Source organism: Lagenorhynchus albirostris, chromosome 18, assembly GCF_949774975.1.
Source record: "Lagenorhynchus albirostris chromosome 18, mLagAlb1.1, whole genome shotgun sequence".
In the NCBI taxonomy this organism is placed as follows: domain Eukaryota; kingdom Metazoa; phylum Chordata; class Mammalia; order Artiodactyla; family Delphinidae; genus Lagenorhynchus; species Lagenorhynchus albirostris.
Genome location: NC_083112.1, coordinates 76,522,150 through 76,537,855, shown reverse-complemented (window position 1 = coordinate 76,537,855; position 15,706 = coordinate 76,522,150). Strand labels below are relative to the sequence as shown.

Here is a 15,706-nt window from a genome sequence, read left to right as displayed (position 1 = left end):
TTTTTTGTATTTTCATGAGGTTTTGCAACCATCACTATTACCTAAATCCAGACCATCTTCATCACCCCAGAAAGAAACAGTCACTCGCATTCCCCCCCACCCCACCCCAGCCCTTGGCAACCACCAAGCTACTTGGTCTCAAGATGCCTCTTCTGGACACTTCATACAAATAGCATCGTATGGCGTCTGTTCCTTTGTGTATTGTCTCACTTAGCATAACGTTTCTGAGGGCACCGCACTGCAGCACATGTCAGCACTTCATCCCCTTTGATGGCTGAATAACGTCCCATCGGGTGGGTATGCTACGTTTCATTGATCCATTTATGGGCATTTGGGTTTCTTCTACTTTCTGGCTGGTGTCGTGAATGCTGCTGTGAGCTTAATGCTCGAGTTTTGGTGTGGACACGTGTTTTCAGTGCTCTTGGGTCTGTACTGGGAGGGGACTTTCTGGGTCACACGACACCTCTATGTTTGACTTTTTAAAACTTTGTTGGCTGCGCTGTATGGCTTGTGGGATTTTAGTTCCTCAACTAGGGATTGAACCCGGGCCCTAGGCAGTGAGAGCACAGAGTCCTAACCGGCGGACTGCCAGGGAATTCCCTGTGTTTGACTTTTTTGAGGAAGCACCACTTTTCCACAGTCCCTGCCCCATTTCACATTCCCACCAGGAAAAGCTTTAAAGCTCCTCTTGGAATACGTGGCTTTTCTGAATGTCACACTGGGTGCGTAAGTGTTGCTGGTCTGAAGCTGTATTAATTCAATAAATAAAAGCCGGGAATGGGGAAATGGGGCTGGGCGTCAAGGTCGTCTTATCGGCTTCGTGGTACAACTGGTCTCTCACCTTGAATCCTGGGAACCCGGGGATGCCGTGCTGGCCGGGGTCTCCCGGGCTGCCTTTCCTCCCTGGTTCCCCATTGGTGCCGGGAAAGCCCTTGGGTCCTGGTGGCCCCGGAAGACCCCCAATGAACTGGTCACCCTCTGCACATTGACAGTCGCCGGCATCGCCTGCAACGTGGGTGGAGAGAGAGGGACTTGTTATTTGCTCGTGAAGCACGTGTACGACCCTCCTGTTGGCTCTGCAGGGGACAGGAGGGCAAGGGGGTGAGGGCTTGGCTGGGGGCGTGGCCACCGCAAGACACGCCTACTCTGGTCCTCACTCCCTCTCATTCTTAGACAAGGAGCGTGAGATGCAGATACGTAAAGAACAGGACGTTGACGGAGGTGTGGGCGGAGTTGGGGACTCAGCGACAGGAGTTCTGAGAAGCCACCGCAGGGGCCTCGGGGGGAGGGCAGGAAGGTCCAGGGTGAAGGGGAGCCGGAGAGAGGGCGGCCTGGCAGCAGCTGCGTGCTTGGAGCCCAAGGTCCTGGTGCGGAGGGAAGAAATACGTGCCCTCCCTTTTTCTGTCTTGCTGGCTGGACCCAGGGAGCGCGGGGGCAGGGGAGGGACGAGCTGGAGGATGGTGATCGGCTTGGCTCCCAGGGCGCAAAGGGGGACACGTGATGGCCCGGGGGTGCCGAGCTGCCCAGCTCATCCACGACGCCGGACCCCTGCACCGCCCACAGCTCCACGCGTGCCGCAGAGGTCCGGCGGTTAAAACCCGGGATGCCCAGGGATGGGCGAGCCGAACAGGCCCCCCCCCCCCGAGGTCCCCACAGGCGGCCCTTGCCTGGAGAGGTGGGGTCCCCCAGGCGAAGCAGGGAGAGGAAAGCGAGCACAGCTCGTTCCCACCAGCGTCCGCCCCACCTGGGCAGGTCACGTCTCTCCTGCTTTGCCACCGCCTTGCTGCTGACGCAACCCTAACTCGGGGAGTCGGGTTAGGACCAAACCAGATGACGACCCTACAGCCCTCTGCAAACACTTGTGACATTTTCTTGGAGCCGAGGGCTCGGATGAGTCATCTGAATTCGGTCTAAGAAGCCACCGCGCATCTTTTCTGTCCCATGTTGGGCCCCGTGTTGCCTGAAAGTTCAGTGATGAACGTGGCAGACAGAACAGAGACGGGAGAGCCAGCTGAGAGCTGGGTGTGCGGAAAACGAGGAGACGCCGCCCCCCAGTGTGAGGGCCCTGGCAGGGAGGGGGCTGGGGGGAAGCAGGGGCTCATCCTCTTCTTGGAACCAGTGAAGGGTGAGCTGGACTCAGGAGGGCCAAGCAGCGCCCCGCCCCCTGCTGTTCCCGGACTCCTCACCTTTCCATCCTTTCTGTCCGCGAGCCCCGGGGAAACCAGAAGGTCCAGGGTAGCCCACCCTGCCCTCTGCTCCTTTAAGGCCGAAAAGGAAACCTGAGGAGAAAACCCACAGGACGGCACGTTAGCACAGCCCAGGACCCCGTATGCCCCCACCCCGTATGCCCCCACCCCGTGTGGGAAGGGTTACAGCCGAGTCTCCCAACAGAAAATGGCCTCCATTCCAATTCCATCCCAACTACTCGCGGAAAGACACGGAGCCTTTGTTTTTTGTGGCCATTGCTTCCGGGATTGGAAACACATGTGAACGCCTGTGATTTTAGTTTTTCCATTAAAGTCTAGAAATAGAAATCTTTACTTTTCAGAAACACTGAGTCCAAAGAAGACTTCAGGTTTTTTTAACCACGTGTTTTACTTCGACTTGGGTCCTAAGACTACTGCAACTTCTGGTTCCCAGAATGACAGAAAACCCAAACAGTAAAAGATGTTAAAATGAACCGGCTTCCCCAGTTCTGTCCTCTCCTCTGGAACACGCGAGCACCTGTGCACGCCCCTGCCCCCAGACCCCACCATCTTTCCTCTTTCACTCCTTTGGGTGCACACACGTAACCATGTAGATAACTTGTGATTCTCCCACCCCCATCACTAGGATCACGGTACTTCAGGCATCCTTTCACCACGTGCAGGGCTCTGATCATTCCAAGCAGGGACATCCGGGTGAGGGTGTAAGAAACAGACTCTAAAAGCCCACAAAACGCTCCGTGTCCCACTTGAGCAGAGCGCCATCTCGTGGTAGGAACTGGGCTGCACATTCCTGGGAAGCACCACTGCTGGGTATTGACTCCCAGGGCTCTGGCCCGAGCTCCGGGGTATGTGGAGATGGGTTGAGGCCCAGGAGGGGACCATGCTGGGTGGGGAGCTGGGGAGGGGAGACCCAGAGTTCGGTTTGGGGCATGCAAATTTGGAGATGCCCGTGAGACACACAGTGGTGACGAGGTGTCCAGTTAACAGTTGGGATGAGTTTGCAGCTCAGCATACTGAACCGGGCTAGGGACACAGGGAGAGCTGGGACCTAACTGGTGTTCAAATTCCTGTGAATGCAGGAGCGTGCTAGATAGAGAGACACAGACAGGAGCTCCATTGCCCATGGGATGGTGGAGGGGGAAGAAGGAAGACCTAGCAAAGGAGCCGCAAAAAGAAGGGGAGAGATGACAAGGCGTGGCGGGGGGGCAGCTGGAGAAGAGAGTGTGTGTGGGGGGTGCTGGCTGCCCCCTGTTCCGCTGGGAGGCTGCTGACAGAGCAAATGGTGCCCAGGATGTGGCTGCATAGGTCACTGGTGACCAGGTCACCAGCATGTCAGCCTAGCGGTGGACTGAGGGCTTTATGCTATGTTTCCACGTTCTCCTGATATGTTAGGAGAAGCTAGTATTACAGGTAGTTATTTAATCACAGATACTCCAGGGATGTTGGCTTTTACAATCTGAGACGAAGACATTGTGGGTATGCTTCACAGCGTTTGCAAATCTAGACAGAAAAGGCAGTTTTGGGCCATCTTAAGGCTCCATCCTCCCTCCTTCCTACACTGCTTTTTTCTTCATCTGGTAAATTCATAATTTCAAGCAAGTCCTAAAGAATAGCACTGTGCCAGGGAACTCTTCCTAATGCACTGTGGTAACCTAAATGGGAGGGCAGTCCAAAAGGGAGGGGATCTCTGTATGTGTACGGCTGCTTCATTTTGTTGTGCAGTGGAGGCTGACACAACGCTATAAAGCAACCATAGTCCAATAAAAATTAATTAAAAAAATAAAGGGATCTCCTGATGAAAAAAAAAAAAACAAAAAAAGAATAGCAGTGCACCTCTGTGATGTTTCCAACATGATTTTCCTGAGGAGGTCAGTGGCCGTAATAAACCTGGCAGTAGTTTGACTTATTCTAGAGCCCCGGCAGTCGACTCAGTTACCTGAGCTGAACTGGACGTAAGCAAAACGTTTAGCTCAGAAAGAAAACTGCCTTCACGGTTTGATTTTGCTGGAGCGGAAAAAGAGTAAAAATTCTGGTTTCCATCAGTAGCAACACATAAAACTGAGTGAAATGCAGTTAACAAGAAAAGAATCCAACGGTTTCATTCCAGGGAAAGCGCTGAAGAACTCTTTGGGACTCAAGGTCATTGATGTTAAATTATGACTCTACACAAAAATATTTAAAAGGCCGTTAAGGTTGGCTACTTTTTGTACAAGAGATCGCTTTTAAAAAAGTGATTTGGGAGCAATGTGTCTCATAAGGTAAAATAAACATTTCAAGGAGAACTGAAGTTGATAAAATGTATCAGACACCATTCCATCTGTTTTATAAATTCTCCCTTCAGTTAACCACATGGACCGGAAATTAGTTAATTTGTTTACAGATGACTTACATTGGTAAATCATAGATTTACTAAGCAAGACTTACAAAGCCAGATGGTATGTGTTTGTGTCTATCAAAATGGAATTTAGTTACAGGAATGATGGCAAGGTTAGCCTTCAATCACAGTCTTTTGAAGAGGCTGTACTTTTATGCTTTTATTTTTAACACATCATGTTCTGTTGCCAAAAAAGGAAAACTCAACAGATACCATTTACTCAGGATATGTAATGTTCACAGAAACTTAGCCATCATCACAGATGCCGCAGTAATAAATATTACTGCCAGGATAATAAAAAAGATTAGTGATAACAGTGCTCAAAGTATTTGGCAAATTCCAGGGAAATATCTGCACCCCGAATTTTTCAAAAGAATGTGAGAATCTGCTTTTTGCAGTTGAAGGAAAATTGGGAACGTAGAGCCTTAGTAGCTTAAAATTTAACGCGGAAGACGACAGAGAAGTGACTGCTGAATTTTTAGTGGCAGGAGCACGTACTGATGTGCTTCTCATGCCTCCAACAGTTTTCCTTCTAAAGAGACAGCAATAAGAAGCTGGCTTCTGAAAGCAAGGAAAGCCTGGGCGATCTACCTTTCACTGAACTCACACACTATCCATTAGCACATGTGAAGAGAGGAATCTGTCAGAGATGAGCGGGGGTGATGTCAGGAATTAAAAGTCAAATATTTTGAAAAGAAGATGCTGAATTGTGTCCCTGTCACAGAGACAGAAATAGTGACCTCTTTTTTAGTTCGATTTTACGATGTTCAAAGCATAACCCTGAAGCTGGAAGCTGAGAGAATAACTGTTTTGGAGGGCAAGCCTCCTTGGAGCTCAGCTGAAAGATGAGCCACGGTTGCGTCAGAACCTGGAAACTCAGTTTTGTGCCCGACGGCATGAGGGCCCAGACGCCGTGCCTGTCCAGTCTGTGGACTCTCAGCGTCTTCCGTCTGGGCCCCGCGAAGGGCTGCCACGTCCCGTTACAGGTGGTGCAGCCACTCCTGGTGCGAAGCATCGTCACCTGTTTAGCTGTAGCTCTGGCTCCTCGGGGGCCCAGGTCACCAAGGCTGCCTATCGCGTTGGTTAACCCAGGGGAGAGGCTGTTTGTCAGGGTGGGCCTCTCCTGCCTGCACCCCAGAGCGCCCGCCACACTCTCTCACTGCCCACTGCCTAGTTCACGGAATTATTTACAAGAAAATCCCAAGTGAAAATGCAACCGGGGCCAGGCTTTGTCTGGACACTGGCATGACCTCTCTTGAGTTTCCCTCCACTTACCGTCTGGGCCAGGTGGTCCCGGGAACCCTGGGGGACCTCGGAGCCCTGGCCTTCCGTCAGCTCCCGGCAGGCCGGGGTACAGGGCGGGGATGCCCTGCTCTCCTGTGAAGCCTTTGGGTCCCATCTCGCCTGGTAAGCCTCTCTTCTCATCTGAAAATCCAACAGCAATCACAGCAGCGTGAGACCTCTGAGATCCCCGCCCCGGGAGGCCCCCAGCTGGGCCAGTGGTTTACAGTCCCGTCAGTGACTTAAAGGGCAACGCCGCTGGTATATTTCATCACTATCTTTCCACTTGAAGAAGCCCCTCTCCTGGCCCCCAGACGACGGACCGAGAGTTGTTATAACACTGGATGGCGCCCGTGCTCTTCCTGGCCAAGTGACAGAATCACGTGAGGTATCGTCAGCACACCTCCGACCTAGTGAGGGAGTCACTGTCACGGGTGCGTGGTTCTGTGACGACATCCCAACACGCATTCGAGATGCATTAGAGCTGCTGGGCCAGCCTATGAGACAGAGCGCCGACTGGGGGGCCGTGCAGCCAGCGAGGGGCGGGGGTTTGTGTGAGACCCGCGGGGACGTCTCAGTTTCGATGCCGCGGAAGCACATTACCTTCATCTCCGATGGATGTACCAGGCGGGCCTGGCAAGCCGAGGTCTCCAGGCTCCCCCCGGGCTCCTGGGTCCCCGGGGGCTCCGTGGAATCCTGGGTCCCCTCTGGCACCTGGAACCGAGACAGCAAGACTGTTGTCCAGGACTCAAGGCAGATGTTCACTTTTTCGTTGAACATATATTTACTGATATTCTGTCCATCGCACGAGGCCGGCAGTGTCTAAATGTTTCATCTATGGTGGCCCCTGCTTTCAAGGAGCTCATTTTCAACCAAAGAGGACTGATAAAAGATCCCTATAAATGTTATAAAACAAGAGAGGAACAGAACGCCAAAGAGATACAGAGAGGTTTCAAAGGAGGGGAGGATTATTTGGGGGGACATCTGACATGGAGGGACCACAGAGAATGAGAATAATAGAAGTGGACGGTATTTTTGAGCTCTTGAGTGTGCAGACTCAGCGTTACACACTTGGCTGACATTTGATTCCCGTAACAGCGCGTGTACAGATGGTATTACAGCCCCAATGTCACAGAGGGGTGAGGCTTCATGAGAAGGTAAGCTGACAGCTGATGGAGACAGATGACAGGGGAGGGGAGGGCAGAGGACGGTCAGGGGAAGGACGTCCACAGAGGACATCAGCCCAAGTGAAGCACGTGAGCACGGAGCAGGACACCTGGGCGGGGGGCGGGGTACGGGTGAAGAGGGTCGTGGAAAATCAGGTTGCATAACAGCTGAGTCAGTGGGAATGAAGAACGAATGAGACAGTTTGGAGCCTCCTGCACCAGGCACCACGGGGGGAGCTGGGGGGCGACGGGGGCCAGCTCTCTCTGAACCCCTCTTCCCCTGAGCCCCAGCTCTTGCCCGGATCAGCTTATCACTGCTGTTTGCTGGATGAATGGTAGACGTGAAGATTCTTACAGACCTTTTCCCTAAATAAACAAATGCCAAGGGGCTTTGCTATGCTCCCTGGCTGTGTAAATAGCAACGCTTTACTGCATAGCGTGCTTTTCTGGTCTACACTTGGGAAAGTGGAGGGAGTATGATGTTTCATGGTACAGCGATTAGTAATTGTTAGGAGAGATCACATCACTATGTGATCTTTAATGTTTTAATCTTAAGAGAAAGTCCTTAAGATAAGAAGGGATTCGCTGGGCCTCATGCTAGACGTGTTTTTAAGGGGTGGGACGTGTGAGTCTGCGTCCCTGTGCTGGGCTCGGCTGCCTGCAGAGGGGACGGAGGGCTGGGCTCTGAACAGGGGTGGCCGGGGTCTGAGTCCTGCTCCTTTGCTTGCTACGTACATGATCTGGGGCGAGTTACCCAACTTCTCCGTGCCTCAATTTCTCCATCAGTACAGTGCGGCCCATGCCAGCCCCCATCTCAAAGGGTCTTTACAAGGAGTAAATCAATGGGCCGGTGCAAATTAGAACAACTTGCTTCATTGCCTGGCGTGTGCTCAGTAAGCACCACACAAATGTTAGCCATTACCATGACAATAAAAAGAGACCAAATAAAATTGAAAACCACAGATCTTCTCAAGTGTTTGGGAAAAGAGCAAGGTCACTTTTGAGTTACATTTTGCAATCATTTTTTTCAACGCAAAGCTCTTCGACCCCTTTGCGTTTTGACAAAGCTCCCACAGTGCTGCCTGGTGAGAGGTACGTGTATTTTCCTCTCTTCCATGACAGAATCTGCTCATGAGTCAACCTCTCACTCCAAGGAGCCCTGGAGCTTGGTCAGCCTTCCAGCTCACCTAAGACGCAGGAACTCCGCTGTAAGAGGCAAGGAGGGTGGCTGCTGGCTTTCTCACCCTGCACTTGGGGAAAAGGAAATTTGACCACCCACTGTCCCGGTGTGGCTTCCAGGAATGCAGGGTGGTGAGGGGAGCTGAATGCATTCTGGGCTCTCAGTCAGGGAGCTTTCTGATGAGTGCAAAGGAGACGAGACATCACCAATGTTAATTTTAAAAACTGTGTTCCCAGTATCACCTCACACATGTCAGAATGGCCATCATCAAAAAGTCTACAAATAACAAATGTGGGCAAAGATGTGGAGAAAAGGGAACCCTCCTACATTGTTGGTGGGAATGTAAACTGATGCAACCACTATGGAGAACAGCATGGAGGTTTCTCAAAAAACTAAAAATAGAAATACCATATGACCTAGCAATTCCACTCCTGGGTATATATTCAAAAAAACGAAGCACACTAATTCAAAAAGACACGTGTACCCCAGTGTTCACTGTGGCGCTATTTACAATAGTCAAGGTACGGAAGCAACCCAAGTGCCCATCAACAGATTTATGGATAAAGAAGATGTGGTACATATATACAATGGAATATTACTCAGCCGTAAAAAGAATGAAATAACGCCATTTGCAGCAACATGGATGGACTTGGAGGGCATTATGCTATGTGAAATAAGTCAGACCGAGAAAGACAAATACTGTATGATATCACTTATATATGGAATCTAAAATATACGACCGACTAGTGAATATAACAAAAAAGAAGCAGAGACACAGATCTAGAGAACAAACCAGTGGTTACTAGTGGGGCGAGGGAAGGGAGGAGGGGCCATATAGGGATAGGGGGACAAAAGGGTTATTGAGGGAGTATATGAAATCATGTGTGTGAAACTTTTGAAAATTGTAAAGCATTATAGAATTTAAAGAATCCTTCATTCAAGAAAAAAAATGAATTTTAAAAAAGTGGGTTGCAAAATGAAAAAAAATTAAGTTCCCAAAGTCTCAAAGACATGATTTCCATTTCACCAAAATCACCAACAGTAAGTCAACCTCATGTCGGGTCCCTGGGGTTTCCGGCTTGGCAGACGTGTTGGGCTCCCCAGAGAAGGACGGGAAGCTGGCTCCACAGTGGTGTGGACTGCCAGGTTTGAGTTTATTTGAAATATACTCATCGATGGTTTGATGTCACCCTGGAGAGAGACCTCTAGTGGACCCCACCTGGCCTTGTCCTTGTCCTCGCTCTGTCTATAGTTTCCCCATCGTTGGATGAAGACATGCAAAGGTATTAAACCAGCAGATGGTTCACACCTAAGCAGGAAGGTTAGTCCCTGACCCCTGGACATAGATAATAGGGTGAGACAGATGACCTACTGGGTACAGGAAGGAAACATTTGAGCATCTTCATTTAAAAAAAACTCACCCTTTAAAATCCCTATCTGATGTACATGTTTTAGCAATGCAGTATTCAGTCATTCAGGTAAACATTTACTGAGCAACTACCACGTGCCTGGACTGTTCTAGAACTGAGGATACAGTAGTGACCACACAGGCTAAAATCTCTGACCTCAGGGAACATCCTGTATCATGGATAAATTATCCATAAATAAATATTCATCCTATTACTTGGAGGGGTGCTGAAAACACTTTTTTTTAAACCTAGAAGGACGCACATTCAAAAAGGTTCACAGACCATTGCTCTAAGCGCAGAACTAGAATTATATTTTAATAGATCGTGCCGATGGGAGGCTGAGCTAAACTAACAAGGACAGCACAAGCCACAACATGTGCAGAATCCCTCACTGACACTCAGGGGTCAACTGTGACCATGGGATCATTTTCCTGTACGAGCTCAGGTGCAAATGCCTGGAGGTTTAGTTCTTTGAAGTTTAAAAGGCTGTGACTGTTTCCAAACTATGGACCGTGATCAATCCCAGGCTCCGGACCGGTGAGCGGGGGGGCGTAAGCATCTTGGCGCGTTTGGACCAGAAACCAGCGAAGTGGCTGGGACGGTGCCCATGGAGGCCTGGCGGGCACGAGGGCTGGGTTTCTATAGCGATGCTGCAGGTGGCAGAACCAGAACCTGCACAAGGTATGTGGAAATGAAAGCCTTTCCCAGCGGAGGAAAGTGGTGAGCACTCTCTCAGCCAGAGGCAAACTGGGGGTCTCTCCGGGACACCCCGCTTAAGCCACGAGGGAGGGAGGGTCCACAAGACTGAGACCCCCAACGTTTAAGGGCTAAACATTAACGCGTAAACACTTTTCCTTTTTTTGCTTTGTTTTGTTTTGCTCAGAAAATCTCACAAGGTCATGGCTCTGTGTCCACAACAGACGAGAAAGCAGGACAAGTGGCATACAGACCTTTGTCCAGGGAAGGATGTGGGGAGTAGGCTGGTGGGCCGGGGGGGCCTGGTTCACCCATTTCTCCCTGGAGAGAGAAAAGAGGAAAACAAAAGAACGTTGAGGCTGGCCTTTTGGAGTTTTGGACACTATACCTGTTTCCAAAGAACAGAACTGAAAGCAACCATGAGCCCAGCGGAGGCTGTTCTGAGTCACAGAACCATGGACCGTGTCCGGGCTCCACGTCCATGATGCTGCGCTGATAAGTCCGGGCATCCCAGCCACCAGCTGGACACACCAGGAGAGAACAGGTGGGCCGGTGCCCACCTCACTCTGAGACCCTTGTCAAGCTCTGGAAGTGGCCAGGTGACCGCCTTCCTCAGGGCAGACTCCTCTGTGTTGATGACTGCACCTGAGCTGCCCATGGGGCTGAGCTGGGGTGGTGTGACGGCACCTGATCCAATACCGTCTGGACGGTGAGACCTAAAATTCCATGAGCTGCCTTGACGTCCGTGAGCCTCATGGGGCCCGGAAGGCCTGACTGTGAGTCCCCTCCATCCTCACCAGCTTTGGCCCACCTGGTGGTAGATGCCCCCCAACCCAGCTAGTTCCCCCACCAGCTGGAGCAGCTGCACACCCCGTCCTCAACCTCCCTGCCCGCCCGTGGGATTATTCAAACAAGTCAGTCGTGTCCCCCGCGGGAACCAGTTGTTACTACGGTGCCTGCGACTCTCAGCCCCCTGGTTCACTCTGCTCCGGGTGCAGGTCCCCACTGCCACCTCCACGTGGCCCCATGTGGCACGCAGCACCCTGAGGCCGAGACACAGGTGACTCATAGGTGAACGTCCACCTCCTCTCTCAGTGCCAGGTGTCGTGCGATCAGTTACACGATACGGGATGGAGGAGGCCTCCTTCTCCAACAGGGTGTTTAGGAGGTGATCAGAGCACCACCCAAGGGAAATAAGGGGAAGTCATCCCAATTCAGATGAAAACTGAGCCCACCTTGGGTCCTGGGTATCCATCAGGGCCTTGGTAACCATCCGGTCCTCTGCTTCCCTGCAGGAAAGATGTTTAGTGCTCTATAATCATTTAATTTAATTACATAATTAAATTAATAATTTAAATATATTAAATTAATACTTTAATTAATACTTTAATTATATAATAATTATATAATAATAGAATTTAAAGGTGTAACCACAATCCATTGTGTCTAATAAAATCAACAATAGTTTGTTAAGATCACCTACTACCCACGTTGTGTTCAATTCCCCCCGATTTTAACCTCAAACGTGTCTTTTTAAAGTTGCTTTGTCTGAATCAGGATTCCAAAAAAGGCAAAATCTGACATTTGGTTGATATGTCTCTTAATGTGCCTGTAATTCGTAACGGTTTTCTCTTCCTTTCTACTTTGGAACCTTTTGTCGCTGCTGTTGAGGAAACTGGGTCATTTGTACTGTGAACGCCCTGTGTGGTGGATCTGGTCCACTCCATCCTTGTGGAGTTTTGCAACGTGCTCCTTTATCCCCCAGATTTTCTCTAAACTAGTTGTTAGATCTTGGGCCTCCTTAGTCTCAGGTTCATCTTTTTTCAACAAGATTTGTTCCTGGCGGGTCCCGAGTCCTTCCCACTGAGTCACACGTGCCGACTGCCCCCACTGTTGTGATTTCACGATTGACCAGTGGGGTCGGGCGTTGGCCACCTGATCCATCTATTAAAACCTTCTCCCAAGATGGGTTTTGAAAAATTTTAGTTAACACCAACTGGAATCCTTAAACCTTTTCATTTAGAAGTTTTTGCTCTTCACTTAAAAAAAATATCTAATGCTAATAATGACTGCATTCTAATTCTCTTGAATATGGATTGAGAGACAAAGTTTACCCTTATGAGCCACATCGTATCTGGATAGATATGAAAAGCTTTTAAAAAATCTAGAAATTTATTCCCTCTTGCTAAAGAATATATACAGTAAGCCACCCCCAAATTCGGAATGCCAATGGGATAAAGTATGTACGTCATCTGATTATTTTACTGCATAGTTTGAAATCCAGGAGCACGTATGCTGAAAGTTACATTATTTAGAATGAACTAAGATTAATTTGGTGCTTTCGCGTTGGGCCTCTGGTTTAGATGGACTTCCTTTCATCCTAGGTGGAGCTGAAGATTCGAAAGTGAAGGCAAATTTCTCTGATAGTAAAAGTGACCTCCTGCTTAGAGGCCATCCCACGAGACAGTCTGGGAGCCCTGACGGAGCTTGGAGTGAATGCAGAGTCGGTGAGCAGGCATCCCGACTGAGCCGTGTCCAGTGCGACATAACCGCCCCGTTCAAACAACGCTACCTGTGCTGACGTGGGACAGCCCCCGAGAGGCGTTGGGTGAAAAACATGAACGGAGGACAGCGGAACGGGATGAAATGTTCATTTTTCCTGGTTAAGTTACATGCATGTAAAAATACACGCCCCGCCTGTGCGAGCCCTGATCTGAACACCCACCCCACGTGCACGGGGGTCGCCTCTGGGGAGCGTGCTGGGGGTCTGCGGTGGGCAGGGCTGGCCCGCGCACTCTCTGCCTGAGTTAGTGAAGACAGCAAATAGTGAAAATAAAGAAATCATTACTTAAAAAAAATCGAATCCTATGTTTTCTCGCACATCTGAGCTAGCTAGCATTCAGACAATTTCTAAGCCTGATGCAGATTTATAAGACATTGCTCAGCTACCATTTTCTTCCTACAAAAATGGCCAAAAATCTGTCCATAGAACACAGGATAAAAACAACAACTTGGGTCACCACGGAAGGTAAGCGAAGGGCCAAAATGTGAGAGATCAATACATAAAAAATGTGGGAGGGGGCTTCTGGTGGCGCAGTGGTTGAGAATCCGCCTGCCGATGCAGTGGACGTGGGTTCGTGCCCCGGTCTGGGAAGATCCCACGTGCCGCGGAGCGGCTGGGCCCGTGAGCCGTGGCCGCTGAGCCTGCGAGTCCGGAGCCTGTGCTCCGTAACGGGAGAGGCCACAACAGTGAGAGGGCCGTGTACCGCAAAAAAAAAAAAAAAAAAAAAAAAAAAAAAAAATGTGGGAGGACCTGTGGCCGCCATGTTGGCAACCTTCCTACAGGACACACTGGTGGTGACACCGAGGAGGGGGCAGGCTGGAAACCACGGGAGCCGTGGCCGGTGCGGGCTGGGTGACGGGAGGCTCGGAGGGAGAGGACCTCAGGGCTGGCTTTTGCCAAACGAGAGAAAACGTAAATGAGCTCGCTTACGCTTTGAGAATGATCTGGGAGGAAGCATTATTTCTGCTACTGTAAACGTGGGCAGGTTTTAAATGTTTTCTCTGGGGACATTTTCTTCTGGGATGCCCCAGTCTTTGTATGTGACCTTTGCGAGGTGCTTCAGGCCTGGAGCAGATTGCATTTCATGTCTCAAACTTACCTTCTGTCCCGGTGAACCTTTCTCACCATCGAAGCCAGGGGCACCCTGGGTTGAACAGAAAACAGTAGTGGTAACAGCTCAGAATATGCAGTGACGTTTCCCGGAGGGCACAGTTATGGCGCCCGCCGTGGACTAAAGTAAAATACTTTGCTAAGCCAGTATCAAAACCATCTGAAGCCTCCTTTTCTTTCCTAGAGGAGATGGGTCATTTTAGGGACACTTTCATGGAACGCATCCTGTCCACCACTTAAAGAAATTTGGAGAAATCCATCAACGGTACGGTAAAAACAGTAAAGCTGGAAAGAGGCCTGCACTCCACTGCTCTCAGGAGCCTTCGTTCTTACTTTTGGAGATTGTAACACATGTCCTCTGAGTAGCTGTGGCCCCCAAGTGGTCACCACAAGGCCACTTTCTCTCTTCCTGGCTCTGCCACGTTTCCAGCTCACCTGGGGCTGGGTGTGGCCAGCTGACTGAGCTCTGGCCGATGGAGGGACGTCTGCCCGCGGGCCCAGGAGCGACAGGTGGCCGAGCTTCCTCGGGAGAAGACACCCCACTCCCACCCCTTCCACCCCACCAGGCACATTTCTGTTGGACTCTTAGGGCCACAAGAAGTCAACTTCTTTGTTGGAACCAGCCGACATTTTTGTTACCACTGAGCAATTCAGCCTACTACGAGAAGAAATGTGTTTGAGTTCTGCTCCTGCCCCCGGCCCAGGCGGAGGTGCACAGTATTAAAAACCGCAGTTAGTGGGTGACGATGGTGTGTCAGTCAATGCGGGCTCACGATCGTAGCCGACAGATCACGGAGGGGCAGGACGCTGACAGCAGGGGAAGCTTTGTGTCGGAGAGCAAAAGGATGTGCATGGAAAGTCTCTGTACTTTCGGGTCAACTTTGCTGTGGTCCTAAGCATACGGGATTAAGAGGTAGGAACTACTGTGTATAAAATAAGCTATGAGGATACATTGTACAACACAGGGAAACTAGCCAATATCTTATAATAACTCGAAGTGGAGTGGAACCTTTGAAAATTGGGCATCACTATACTGTAGATCTATAACATATGACATTGTATCAGTACATCAACTACACTTCAATAAAAAATTAAAGAAAAATAAAGTCTTTTAAAAAACCAGACAATACAAAGCAAACGGCTGGTGTAGAAGGCATGGTTTACCCGCACTCCTGAAAAGCCCATGATTCCTTCTTCTCCCTTCATGGAAATGCCCTAGGAGAGAACAGAGAGACCTGAGGGCGCCCACACTTCATGCTCTGCCTGCTCAGGGGTCCATTCTTAGTGCCCCGACACTGGCCGTCCTGCCCCTGTGTGTCGACTCCAGCTCCGCACACGGTGGAGCCCTAGGATGTCTGCAGTCGGCCTGGATGGCCATCAACCCAGGATGTCACTTGTCATCGTCACCTAGTAAGTGACAACCGGAGGACTGGGCATACGGGGCAGGCATGACCCAGATCAGGGAGGGCAGGGCGATGACACGGCTGGACCCCAGCAAGAAAGCCACCACCAAACCCACCCAGCCCCTCCATGGGGCTTCTTCTCTTTTAAAGGGTTTAGATTCATTTAAAGTTAAAGTGTTGATTAGCTGGTGTTGACTGGGGAATGAAGACATTCTGAAACTGTTTTCTGGAAAACAGCATAAAAAATGATCCTACTTTCTTGCTGTAGACAAATGGACTGGAAACCAGAAGTTGCAGGTTGTTACAACCCAGACACA

At 50.2% G+C, this 15,706-nt stretch overlaps 1 protein-coding gene across 2 annotated transcripts in view; it reads right to left on the bottom strand.

Moving 5' to 3' along the window:
- The window catches only part of COL4A2 (collagen type IV alpha 2 chain), a 177,951-nt gene that overhangs the window by 32,836 nt on the left and 129,409 nt on the right, over nt 1-15,706 (bottom strand). For both annotated transcript variants that reach the window (XM_060129545.1, XM_060129546.1), the window contains exons 15-22: nt 15,151-15,201; nt 13,976-14,020; nt 11,549-11,602; nt 10,568-10,634; nt 6,466-6,576; nt 5,857-6,006; nt 2,187-2,279; nt 842-1,005 (exon numbers count right to left, since the gene is read on the bottom strand). In XM_060129545.1, the coding sequence (XP_059985528.1) occupies nt 842-1,005; nt 2,187-2,279; nt 5,857-6,006; nt 6,466-6,576; nt 10,568-10,634; nt 11,549-11,602; nt 13,976-14,020; nt 15,151-15,201 (735 nt within the window). The remainder of the gene's footprint in view (nt 1-841; nt 1,006-2,186; nt 2,280-5,856; nt 6,007-6,465; nt 6,577-10,567; nt 10,635-11,548; nt 11,603-13,975; nt 14,021-15,150; nt 15,202-15,706) is intronic.